The sequence below is a fragment of the Pterocles gutturalis genome, unplaced genomic scaffold, assembly GCF_000699245.1.
Source record: "Pterocles gutturalis isolate BGI_N339 unplaced genomic scaffold, ASM69924v1 scaffold22371, whole genome shotgun sequence".
In the NCBI taxonomy this organism is placed as follows: Eukaryota; Metazoa; Chordata; class Aves; order Pterocliformes; family Pteroclidae; genus Pterocles; species Pterocles gutturalis.
Window position 1 is genome coordinate 1 of NW_010098402.1, and position 12,919 is coordinate 12,919.

The window sequence follows — 12,919 nt, forward strand, 5'->3', positions numbered from 1 at the left end:
GCTGAAATCTTGCATGTGGGCTGCTTAGGACCGCTAGCGTCTTCTCTGCTCAGCTTAATCATCTGTGTATGCTGGAAATAAAAAAAGATGCACCACAAGTTACTAATGCAACTAGCTAGAGTTGTGCAAAGTTGTTGTATTTCTGACTATAAGGAGTGGAGAGGAGGGGATGGTGGATGATGGCTTTAATGGATGGTAGTTCTTGGAAAAGAGTTCCTCACCAGGGAAAAATATGGAGGATCCTGCTGGAATTCAGTCTAAACTGCCTTCACACAGCCCTTAGTTGGCAACAGGTCATTCCCTCTCTTTCCACAGTGTTTTCCAGCTCACCTGGTATGCTTTTGGGAACTGTGGATTATGCTAAGGGTGTGCCTTGAAGGTCTTTCTCAGAATTCGCAAGTGTGCTTCCCTTCTGTTTCCCGAGTAACTCTCAGAGAAGAGAAAATACCACCAGTACAAGCCATATGCTTGATGAATCGCTGCAGGTTATTCCTGGTTTCTCTCTCTGCTAATTTGCTACTTGTCACTTTTTGATGTGAAAAAATAGTTTGGGTGATTGATGCCCATAATTTTTGTTTATTACAATTATATACTTTAAAAAAAACGCCTATCTAAATATTAACATTTATTTGTGGGAAGTGGGTATTTAGCTGGCATCCCTTTGGTAAGCAGAACAAATTTTTCAAAGCAATAGTTACATCTGTATCGTTATTTAATTTAATATTTTTTTTTTCTTCTTAGTTATTGCCCCCAGCCAGACTGATGATTATGAGCTGCAAAGAAGGAACTCTGCTATTCGGCTCAAAGCAGAAAAGCTGGAGAAGGTAAATACTTACAATCTTTTGGGTTTTCCTTTCTCCCCCGTCATGATGCATGTAAAACATCTGGAGCGTATTTCTAGGCTGACAAACTTTAAGGTATAGATCATACACCAAATTTACTATTTGGATAGTTCTTTCAGGTTGCAGGCCAATATTTCGTCTTCTATATTGGGCAAATTACTGGTTTTGTTAATCTAATTACTGATTAACTCTTCTGGGAATCTGAACATCCCTCAGGATTTTTAAGGACAAAGGTATTCAAGGTTAAATAATATCTGAACGTCTCTCAATTAGAAGGAAAAGTCACAGAGTGTCTCTGGAATAAAAGTCTTGTCAGTGAGAATGTACTGTGATACAAAGGCTCTTTGAAGTATAGCTCTTTAATTACTCCCCCCTGTCCCTGCAGTCATTACCCCTTGTCCTTTCTTTTTTTTTTTTTTTTTTCTCCAAAATAAGTTTTCTCCTTCCAGGCATTAAATTATCTTGGGATTCGGCCCACAAATGAACAGCAGCAAGCCCTAAGGCAGCAACTTCAGAAAGATTCTAATGGAACAGTGTCTTTTGGAGGTAATAATTTGTTAATTACCAGGGAAAATAATGAAGTGTAGGAATATAGAAATGATAGATGCTAACCATTAATGTATTTCCTGTCAGCACTGGGTTGCTGCTGCAAATAAAACAATACTTTGATGCAAGAAGCTTCTACTGTATAAAACTACGCGTGGAATTCTGAAACTAATCAACTGGAAAGCAAATCACAAATTTATCTAATTAAGAGCCGCTTTGAGGAAGTTTTGATTTTGTGCTTAAAAATTCCTAAATTTTTGCCTTGACAGTAGGATACTGTAGTGGTTCCAAAAATTACTTGGGAGACTATTGGTAGTTAAAGAGACTTCTTGAAGCAGCTAAACTGATGGATTATTTAACTTAGTTTGTGAGAAGTAAGAACGTTTCAACTGTTGCATACAGAAAGAGATTTGCATGTAGACCATCGTGGTTCCTCTAGCTAAACCTAGTTCTGATGGGAATGAGTTGCTTCTTCTGGTTATGACAATTTTGGTAGGTGACACTGACAATTTAAGAATATTTCTCATAAACTATGAGACATACGATAGTTCTGATGCCAAAACTCGTGGAAATTTCACTTTTCCTAAAGTTTATGAAAAACAGCGTCAAACACTAGGATATGAAAAATAATTTCTTGTACTTATCCATCCAAAAAGACATTGGATTTTCAAGTACCTTATCAAGAAAGATACTAAAACTTCCATCAGATTTTATGTAATGTAAACAAATTGACCTTTCTATTTCCACTTTTTTGTGGAAATCCATTCAAAATGAGTGGGTAATCCAAGCCGTGTTGACTGAGAATGCTGTGTTAGTATTTAAAACTTTCAACTTGGTCAATGTCAATTTTACGAAGTCTCTATCAGGGTTTTAAAGGACCGGCAAAGGGAAGTATGAGGTCTGAGCTAGGACGAAATTTTCCCCTTTTCCTGCAGAGAAACTGTGTCTCCTTTAGTAAGGTCAACTCATTGGTGGGTGTATAACAGGTGTGCAGATTTCTTTTAATTTTTCACAAGAGGTCTGCTAAATGTAGAGCATCTCTAACCAGGTACTTTGAAGGTGACCGTCACACCACCTTTTGTTTTCTTTTCTCCTTCACAACTTGGTTTAGGGATATTTCATCCCAAGACCTGTTTTGAACATTTTTGTTCTTATTCTTACCAGCTTTACCAAATGTTTCTGTCCAGACAGACGTGTCTGATTTTCTTTTTTTTCCTTTAGGAAGGTTATAGAGGGCAGACGCTGCATTTTTAAAAGGGCAGCCATGCATTGTGATATTAGTAGTTGTGTTGCATCTAGTGATCCTGCTACGAAACTGCCCTTCTGAACTGTTTTTTAGATTTCGTTGAAGTTTCCAGGAATCTGTTCTCTGTGCAACTGAACGCACCAGATGATGACCAAAAATCTGTAACATTTGGGGTCGATGAAATTGCCAGCTTACTGGATTCAAAGGTAAAATATGCGCGTGTACAGGGTGTAACTACTGGGAGGAGATTACTGGAGAACTTATTATATGTAAGATTATTCCAAATCTCGGGCAGATGTTTGGAACAGCTCCATGGCATGGTGTTCTTTAAGATAACCTAGTTTCTGCGAAGCTTTTTAAAGCAGCCTACTTTGCGGAAAGCAATTCACGTAATTATGTTGTGATTTGTTATAAGTATGGACAGCAGTGATTTACTGAGGTTTCTTAATGGGATACGTATTGCTACTACCTGTGTGAGTGACAAACAGTTACTGGGCCCAGTGAGTGGAACTACTGAAAATCACGTTATTCTAGAGGTGACTTTAAGAAAGAGCGTTTGCAGCATAGGAATACTAAAATAAAAGTATGTATCATTTAAAATATTGAAGAAAACAGGGGCAATTAGTGTTGTATTCTTGGTACTTCTTAAAATACTTTTATTAATCCTTTTTAACAGGGAAAATAATTGTTCCTTTGGAAGATAAGTTAGAATTTTCTTAAACATTTTTAGGACTTTCTGAGCTTTAAATAATTTTAAAATTAAGATTATCCTCTCATTTTCTTAACAAGACTTTTTAAGATAAGATAAAGATTATGAAAGATGTAGCTAGCTATATGTTCTAACCTTACGTATTGAAATACACACAGTTTGTAACCTGTGATTCTTTGGAGAATGACATGGAGGAACTTAAGAAAGAAAGAAACGAAGCTTTGAAAGAAATTAGTAAATTAAAGGTAACACTTAATTTTTATTCGCTTGAAATTATTCAAGAGAATAATTTATTTTGGAGTGTATGTAGTAATTTACTGTTTTTCATTTGAATTTTATGTACATTTTTGATGAATAAATAAAAAGGCAGAGCAAACAGTCCTAATCATGTTTAAATATTGTACACTTAAAATATATTTCTGGAGACAGTGCATTTTATTTGTTATACTGTATACTAATGCATTTTAAAATCTGATTCCCAGAGAAATGGGACTAAGCAGACATTTCACAAAAGTGAATCTGGAGAAGTGACTGATTTGCATTGAAATTTTATTTAGAAATGTGTGATCCTAGTAACCGCGGTGTCTGAGCATATGCTAATACTTTTGAAAGAAGTCAGAACTGGAGGACAAATTAATCTGTTTTCAAAATTATGCGTGTTTTCACAGACACTACAAAATACATAAGACCTAAAGTAACAAATATTTGTTGTTTCTTAATACCCTGGGTTACAACCACGGTCCTATGCTCTTGAATTTCTTTTTTCACAACCCAAAAGATAAAAAATTCTAGTTCTGTATTTAGCATGCCTCATTCTTGTTCTTGGTCAGGACTGGAAAATTGATCCCAGGATGCAGGCAATTCTACAGATTGCATCCTGGTCCCAAGAAAACTCTTTCTTGCTATAAATTACAAAAACATTGGGTTGACATACCTGCAGATCCGTTCTTCATTGTGTGCACAAAGATTCTTCTCCTGAAAGCTTTGTACTGAAATTGAAAGAACCCAATTTACTTTGAAGATTGAAGTAGTGAGTACTTGTAATGAGTCCCTAAATTGCTGATGTTAAAAACTGGCAATGATGAATCTATAATTGCCTCATTTCTTATGCTCTTCCCTTAACAATCTACAGTCAAATACTTGATACTGAGTGAAAAATGCCCTTGGTCAGACTCAGTATGAGAATCTGTATTCTTTTATAGCACTATTAAAAAAAAAAAAAAAAAACCACCAAAACAACTCATTAGAACTTCTAACCTTCTGAAAGTGGTGTACCTACAGGCTTGTAGGATAAGTAGGTAAGTGAAAGAATGGTCAAACATACAGCGTTGAAGATAACTTGATGTGAATATTAGGTTGTACAGCACACAAAGCCACAAAAAAATGTCTTTATTCTCCTCATTTGCTAAGTGGCTAGGTAACGAGACTTAAAATTTGTATTTCCAGAAGTGTCCAGTCCTCAGATGCTCAAGAAACTTAGACAGTATCAATGAACTCTCCAAAAAACTAGCTTCTAGAGATTAAAATTTGGTTTTGTCACAGGTTTTATAAAAGCTGTTGATTATTATTTCCACCAGAACTTTTTAAAAATGTGTGTTTCTGATTATACAACGTTATTAACAGACCTAACGTCATAGCCTAGAAACACAGGAGTTGTACAGAAGGCAATAAGTACATTGATAGAAGTTAAGTATCGCGACCTATAATTTTGAAAGTGTTAATTGGGTTTTAGGAATAAAAACTTTTTCAAACCTAATTATTAATTATTTCTTCCTTTTTTTTTTTTTAAACAGGAAAAATTGTCTGAATCTGTGAATTTACAGAAGAAGTTAACAGAGGAGCTACAAATTGTCAAGCAAGTATGTTGAAGTTTCTTAAAAATATAATTATTCTCCATTTTGTACTGGTTTTTGTGGAAGGGAGAAGGGAGCACTTCCTTCTCTCTTGATGCTCATCTAGACTATACTTCCACACTGGTTTCGGCGCAAAGTGGTTCCTTTGTTACTACAAAGCTTTTGATGGGAACTGGAGAACATTGATCCTTACGTTTTTAGAGCAGTAATACTTCTTTGCTGTTGAATTGAGGTAGGAACTATAAGACAAGCTGGATCAGATAAGCTGGATAATAATGTAGTAGCACCTTTCTGGTTTTAAATGTTCCTGAAGTGATTTTGCTGTTCTTAGGCAACGGTGTACCTATTCTGCACTCCTAACTTTAGCTGCTTTATATGTCAAACCAGAGTTTTAAGTATGAAAAAATAGACACACTTGACAATTCTACCTGATGTTTACCAGGAAAAAAATGGTAGTAAGCGTGTTGTGAGGAGTGTCTTGTTTCTGTCTCCATATCGATCTATAATTATGAGAGAAGAAATCGATTCCTTACGAAATTTATCCTTCTTGTGTCTCTGAAAGCAAATTTTCAATTATCTGTAAATCTTATGACATTTCTAGCCTGGATTCACAACCAAGTAACTTTCCTGATTCCTGCTTCTGCTGAACATCATCCTGTCAGCTCTTTTCTTTGTAGGAGCTGGCTTCCTTTCTTTTCTCCTGTGCTGCTAGACCTATTCCATGTAGGCTTCTCATGGCTATTTGTTCCATCAGATGTCGTATATAAAATGCAAGATACAGGTTAAAAATCTTTCCGTGTACTGTTAAGATTAGGTTTATGTTTTATGCTCATACATGTAGATTTGTTCAGCACTTTCATTATCACCTTTTATTCCTTGAATATAAGAGAACCGCCTGGAACCTTTTTCCATTACGTTGCTGACTGTACGCCGTGGGACGACAGGGAGATAAATTGGATTCCTTTTTGGATAAAACTTAACTGGCAGTATGTTCCAGTCTGTTGCTCTGGACTAAAGCACGTGTCAGTCTATCAGTCTAGACTAAAGCTGGTACAAAGTACAAACCCCAAAATGCGTCTGAGCATTTTCACTCACATACCTGCTCTTACTGGGAAGGTGGACTTTGATGAAGATGGTTTAAGATGGTCTGGTTTAGATGTCAGCAATGCCCATTTTCTACCACCTGAGGTCCTTCGTGCTTTTATTTTTCTGCCCGGTACCATCATGGGATGGTGAAGGTCAGCCTTGAGGTACAGACCTCAGGGGGAGAAATACTCTGATTTGCTAGGAAGTGTTCTAAGTAACTGCTGTTGAAAAGGTTCCATATAGTGAAGTGAAAGAGAAATAACAAATTATATGTAATTACAGTACTGTGTGACCTATTTTAGGAGATACAAACAGGCTTTTAATGGAAATTTTAGTTCTGTTTATACTTGGTGCATTTTCAAGTGTTTTGTACTATTTCTGGAGTTCAGAACCAATGTTGATGCTGAGATTCATGGTGATGTGAAGTTTAAAAAAAATAGGCTATTTACTGTACAAGTTGCCATTTAACTTAGGATGATGCATTCCTAAAAGCTGAAGTTAGTGAATGAGTCAATGAGTACATCACTGAGCCCTAATGCCTGATGAAAAGTAAACAAACAAACCAACTTAAGTATGTGCTTAAGGTCTTCTGAATTCAGTCCAGTTTAAACTTTTTTTAAAAAATCATTGCTTTCCTGGAGAAACAAGGTTTTAACTGAAGATACAGGCTACCATTCATATATAGGAGTATCGTTTGTGCTATTTTTATTGTCTGCTAATTGTGAACTGCAGAGATTACATCTTAATTGGGAGAGGTATACGAATATTCAGGTTAACGGGTATGTTTTGCTAGTACCCATTCATTAAGTGGTGCTTGAATCAGTAGCTAACAGGATAAACAAGCTCTTCAGATTAGAAATATTGCTGAATTTGAAATGAGGTAGTAATTCCTTTCTAATATTGGTCTATGGCAATTGAAATATATTAATTGATGTATTTCTGCTTTGAGATTGTGATACAGTGCTATCTTTAGGTCTTCCTTGAAATCATTTGGAAGCTGATTAGCATAAAACATAGAAAGGCTCTTCTGAGTGCCTGAAGTCTTGTCAACACCACGAATGTGAAATCTGTAATGGTGTCTTTTATCTTCCTGGATGAGTCTGACTGTATTCTGTGCTGCCTGAAAGTCTTGGGTCATACCAACAGAATGACCTCTTCTTTACTAGAGCTTTTTTTATGCAGCTATCGTCAGCTGAAGCACCTCAGCTAAACAGAGTAGGTGTGAAAGGTCATAGAGATAGGACACTGTTTGTGGTATCCCGTACTGCTGGGCTTGTATTCCATAGGGCTAAGATCGGCTATTCTGTACTTCTGTTTTCTAAGGGGAAGAGAGGTGCTTTGAAGACTAGGAATTGAATAGCTGCTATTTTGGAAGCAGTATATCATTTATTTCACCCTTCCTGAAAGAAGTATTTGGTTTATTTTTGTTTCATTAGCTTTTTTATTTTGATAGTAAAGATACTCAAGGTTCTTTTTAAAGGATGTACAATTTTGTTCCAGTGTTTGTGGTAGCTGGATTATTACTTGGATAAAATCTTCTCTTGACATTTGAATTTATCTAAGGAAGAAATAGGACCTGGCTTTGAAAGAAACCTGTAGCTTGAAATTGATTCTGTAAGGATTTGGTGTCTCTCCTCCAGCCTGCAGTTTCTTATTTGCTGTAGTGGCTTCATACCAGATCAGGACAAATGGTCCCATCGGGCATTTATATAGATGAAATATTAGCAGCTGCAGATTCCATTTCTGTTGCATATTTCCTTCATACGAGCAGTTGAATGGGACAAGAGAAAATGTTGCCGAAGCATGCTGCAATCCATCGGTTCTTCACTGCTGGGGACCCCTTACCTGCATAAGTAGAGAACCCACCCAGTCACCGCAGTGCAGCCTCAGTAATGGTAGAACTGGGAAACCTGATGGAATCGTTTCCTTTTGTGCCTCCCTGCTCTAGCAAACGGTTTCTGGTTTGTCAGAAAATTTTGCTAATTCAGTTGTAGTGTGGATAATCGTTCCATTGTAATGTAAGAATCCATTGTTCTTTAATTATTCCTTTAGGTCTTTCACTGTTGAAATCTGGTCATACTTAGTCTGCTGTTACAGAGAAATTAATATTCAATAATTGGGTTTCTGAAAAAAACAGTGGAGGAGTAAAGGCAATTCTGGATTATAAGAGATTAAACCTTTATCTCAAGGAGGTTTTATTTCAAAATGAAGACCTCCCTTTTCATTATAGCAATTTTCCCATGACTTTTCCAATGTCGGTTATTTCAGTAATTCCTATGTGTGCATTTTTAAGGTACCGCCCGTTGTCAAGACCCCTGTGTTCATTTATATTAGTCAAACTTAATACCAGAGCATCTCTCCACTTCTGTCTCCAAGAGCCTTTTTCCCACCTCCAGCCTATTACAGAAGGATACCTTTGCTCCTGGAGACTAACAAATCATCCTCTGCGTCAGCAGGACCCAGCTTTTCCTGCTGGTGAGTCACACTGTCCTACAGTGGCAAGAAAACATCCTCTACAGAGGCAGGAAATTTGAGCTCTACTTGCATAGATTCATAACTTCTTAGAAGCCCCTTGGTTTTTTGAATTTTTTCTAGGAAAAAGACCTGCTATGAGCAGCTTGCAGGAAGGATGGATTGCTCCAGTGGTCCTTCAGTGAGTGCTTTCAGTACCAGCCCCTCGCACTGCTTCTAGTGCTGTGCGAACAGACAGCTGTAACACAAACTGGCTGCATAAAGCTGGAGAGGGACTTCTTACAGGGGCATGTAGTGACAGGACAAGGGGTAATGGCTTTAAGCTGAAAGAGGGGAGATTGAGATGAGATCGGAGGATTAAATGTTTTCCTGTGCGGGTGGTGAGGCAGTGGCCCAGGTTGCCCAGAGAAGCTGTGGATGCCCCATCCCTGGAGGGGTTCAAGGCCAGGCTGGATGAGGCTTTGGGCAACCTGGGCTAGTGGGAGGTGTCCCTGCCCATGGCACAGGGGTGGGACTCAATATTTTGTCTCTAAGGTCCCTTCCAACCCAACCCATTCTCTGACTCTGTAACAGAAAGAGATACAGCAATAAGCCTTTGAATAGTCGGTGTTTCCAGGTGGAGATGAATAGGCTCATCTAATGCTTTGTGCAAAAGGAAAAAAAAATAAGAATCATTATACTTGCTGTCAAATTAAAGGTTATTGAAATGTATCTGATCACTTGTGTTCCTATAGCAGAAACTACAGCAAATGTCATCTGAATGCACTAATGATGTTGCTGTTTGCTACACGTGTGATTACTTCTTCTAATGCTTTATTTTCTAAGAGACCAGGATGTCCCTGGCAATCATCCAAATTGGTATTATATTGCAAAACTATTGTCAATATGGGGAATATGGTGTCCTATATATGTCATTGAAATGAGTTTACTTAGGGCCTGAAATAAATATATATTGTTTATTATGGCTAACAGTGTGCAGGTTAAAAGTCAGCTGAAACTGAGATTGGTTGATCATTTTACAGAGAAAACATTATGACAAAGTATTGGAAAACCTGACTTGAAGAATATTGATTGCACAGAACAAATACTTCTAAGTTAGGAAATTATAGAATTAAAATTAAGTTAACTTGAATTAATATTCAGTAGTAGAATGAACTGAGCAATATCTTTCTCTAAACCAGATTTTACAACATTTAGGGATTATTTTGGCTGAATTAAAAGCTAACAGTTTCTGATTTCCCATTTTCTGTACATTATTTATATATAAATTTTATATAACACTCATCAGTGATAATACAGGATAACAATGTAAGAGCAGGAACTAGGCAGAAAAATAAAAACCAGGACTTAGCTTGAGAACAATGTCCACTGAATGCTTGCATTAGAAGACCATCTACATGATGTGCGAACTCTAAATTGTGTGAATTCAGGCAGTAAGATTAAAATGCAATAACATCTCGTTAAAGTCCTTTTTTAGTATGGAGGTGATGGAGCAGTTTAACAGTCTTCCATTCAATTAGAGTTCGGTAATCATAGAATTCATGATTTAATTTATTAGGAAAATTACCTCTCTCTGTTAATACCTGATTTTTTTTTGAACACCATACACCTGAAAATTAGCAATTGAACCATCTAACCATGGATACTAGAAGATGGCCCTAATGGCAGCTGCAGTACTTTTGAGCTAAATCCGTACTTCTTTGTTAGCTGGAGTTGTAACTTTTCCATTACATCTATCATCTGTAGGAAGCCAAGGCAGCTGTCGAAGAGGCAAGAGCCCTGCGAAGTAGGATTCATCTTGCAGAAGCTGCACAAAGGCAGGCTCGCGGAATGGAGATGGACTATGAAGAAGTCATTCGCCTGTTAGAAGCTGAAATTGGAGAGCTGAAGGCTCAGCTCACCGATCATTCTGGCCAAAATAAAGTAAGCAAAGCAGCCGGCTGCCATAGTTACCATGGTTTCCTCGCTGTTGTCATGTATCTTGTTTTCATTTTCTTTTCATCTGCTTTTCTAAAGTAGGTCACTGTTTGTCTTGTATTATTCAATAACTGGAATGATGTGTAGTGAAGGGGATAATGTGAAGTGTATGAGTCTTCCTTTATCCAGATATCTTTGGGCTGGAAAAATAGGAGCTGGAAGCGTATGTGGGTCATAGGTCACAATGGCACATCTCAAGCATCAAAGCATGGAATAAATTCTGGACTGCAGATATGTTGTCCCTAAAGACTATACGTATATTTGTATGCTTTTATATTTGTGTAAAATGGCCTTTGTGTTTATATGTCTCTGTTAGGAAAATAATAACAATTCTAAAGTTCAGTGCTGTTCTTAGGTAAATTTCGATTTAATCAAGATAATCATTTAAATGCTACTAACAGTATCCTGCCAATTTTATTTTTTTTTTAATTGAGCCTCATATTTTAAAAACCACTAGATCTCCAGTGAGGAGTTACAAAACACACTGAGGAATAAAATATTTGAGGCACCTTCAATTTTTTCCCCATCATTGCAGATCCATTTTCTACACGCAGTTTGGACAAGTGCAGGCAAGATGGCATTTGTGTGTTTGCCTTGTTTTTCTCATGAAAAATGGATCTGCATATGAACTGATGAAGAAAACCTACTGAAATATTGCCTTATTTCATCTTGACAATTAATTCAATATTACAAGGTATTAAAAGGTAAAACCGAGCTCTGAGGTGTGTGAGCTCTGTGGGACAGAAACTTGCAAAGAAGCAACATTGCAAGTACGTGTAGCTCCCGGGGAGGAATTCCTCTCTTCTAATTGAGAGTATGTGTGATGAGATGAATCACACGCTAGAAGTTGTTCTTTCTGAACATTTGGGTGAGATGTCCCATCTTTTATGTCGGATATTTTTTTAAGCAGTTTGTTTCCTAGGACTTGAATAAATACCAAATTTTAAGAAATTCAGAGAGTGTGGGTTGCTTTCTTAGGGATTTGGTTTTTGAGATGCTAGCTTGAGTTTCTGAAATTCTGAGTGAGCACTCGAAAATCTGAGTTGAGATTTGATTCTCTGCATTTCTTACTGAAAATAAGCAGTATAAAGTAGTTGCCAACTCTATAGCGTACTCTTTTTAATATAAAAGAACAAGGTCCCTCTGAGGGCTCGCCAGCCCCTTCTCCAATAGCGTACAGTGAGATCTCCAAAAAAAAGGTGGTTTAATCAACAAGAAATATAATTATATATGTAAACAAATGTGTGTACTTGTTTGTTTCAAGTAAAGATAATGAGTGGGTTTTAGTGGGGTTTTTATAAGAGGGTTTATAGTAGGAAGATGGGCTTTCAGAAACGAACACCTACAATGATGTATTTTTAATTATAGTGATATTTTCTTAATTTTGGAGAGTATTTTGGTCTAGTTCTTCTGTTCAGCAGACAGCTTAGTTAAACAAACATACATGTGAAGACTTTACTCGTGGTCCACCCTCATGAACAGTGCCAGGGACTCCCGCTGAAGCCTTGAGCCTCCAGAACCTGAGCTAACGGAGCTCGCGTTCTCTGCAGCTGAAGGCATGCAACACGGTGATCGACAGGTTGTACAAGTGCATGTAGAGAAATCCTAGGGGGTAGTTTTCTCTGAGATATGCCATCATGACTCCCTTGGCCGAAGGATGTACAGATGCAAGTTGGTGGACCGCGTTTGCCCACATGCTGGCTGTTCGTGCCGCCCTGCTGACAGATGCTGTCACCAGCAGGTTGGTGTTTTGGATCCATTCACCAATCAGTTCAAACTCTCTTAAGTTTCAGCCCTATCGCTGTTGTTAGCTGCCAATGTCAGTTTACCTTTATATCATTTGCCAAAATCTCTTGCAGTCTGGGAGCTCATTTGCTGCAGGTCAGGCATGCCTGCCTCCGGAGCAGCTATGTTTTTCAGAAACATAGAAAAGAGTGTGTGTTAAACGTCTCAAGCGTCCATTTCAATTCACCCCTTATATATGTGTGCGCTACAGGAGAAAATTATTAGAATAAAAGCCTTAAAATATCTCTCCCAGGATAACATCCAAGACTTGAGAAAGAGAGTTACAGTGCTTGACTGCCAGCTGCGGAAATCAGAGTCGGCGAGGAAGACCTTTGAGGTGGCTACTGAAAAATTGCTGCAATTTGTAGAGGTAACTTTGCCTATCATTTCGAGCAACAATTTA

The 12,919-nt window shown here is 37.5% G+C and overlaps 1 protein-coding gene across 1 annotated transcript in view; it reads left to right on the top strand.

Moving 5' to 3' along the window:
* Positions 1–741: 741 nt before the first annotated feature.
* Positions 742–12,919, top strand: part of STXBP4 (syntaxin binding protein 4) — a gene marked incomplete at its 5' end in the record, with an annotated part of 37,657 nt that continues 25,479 nt past the window's right edge. Inside the window, 7 exons of the mRNA XM_010072882.1 lie at positions 742–824; positions 1,292–1,388; positions 2,728–2,840; positions 3,502–3,588; positions 5,137–5,202; positions 10,501–10,677; positions 12,770–12,886. Of these exons, the coding sequence (XP_010071184.1) occupies positions 742–824; positions 1,292–1,388; positions 2,728–2,840; positions 3,502–3,588; positions 5,137–5,202; positions 10,501–10,677; positions 12,770–12,886 (740 nt within the window). The remainder of the gene's footprint in view (positions 825–1,291; positions 1,389–2,727; positions 2,841–3,501; positions 3,589–5,136; positions 5,203–10,500; positions 10,678–12,769; positions 12,887–12,919) is intronic.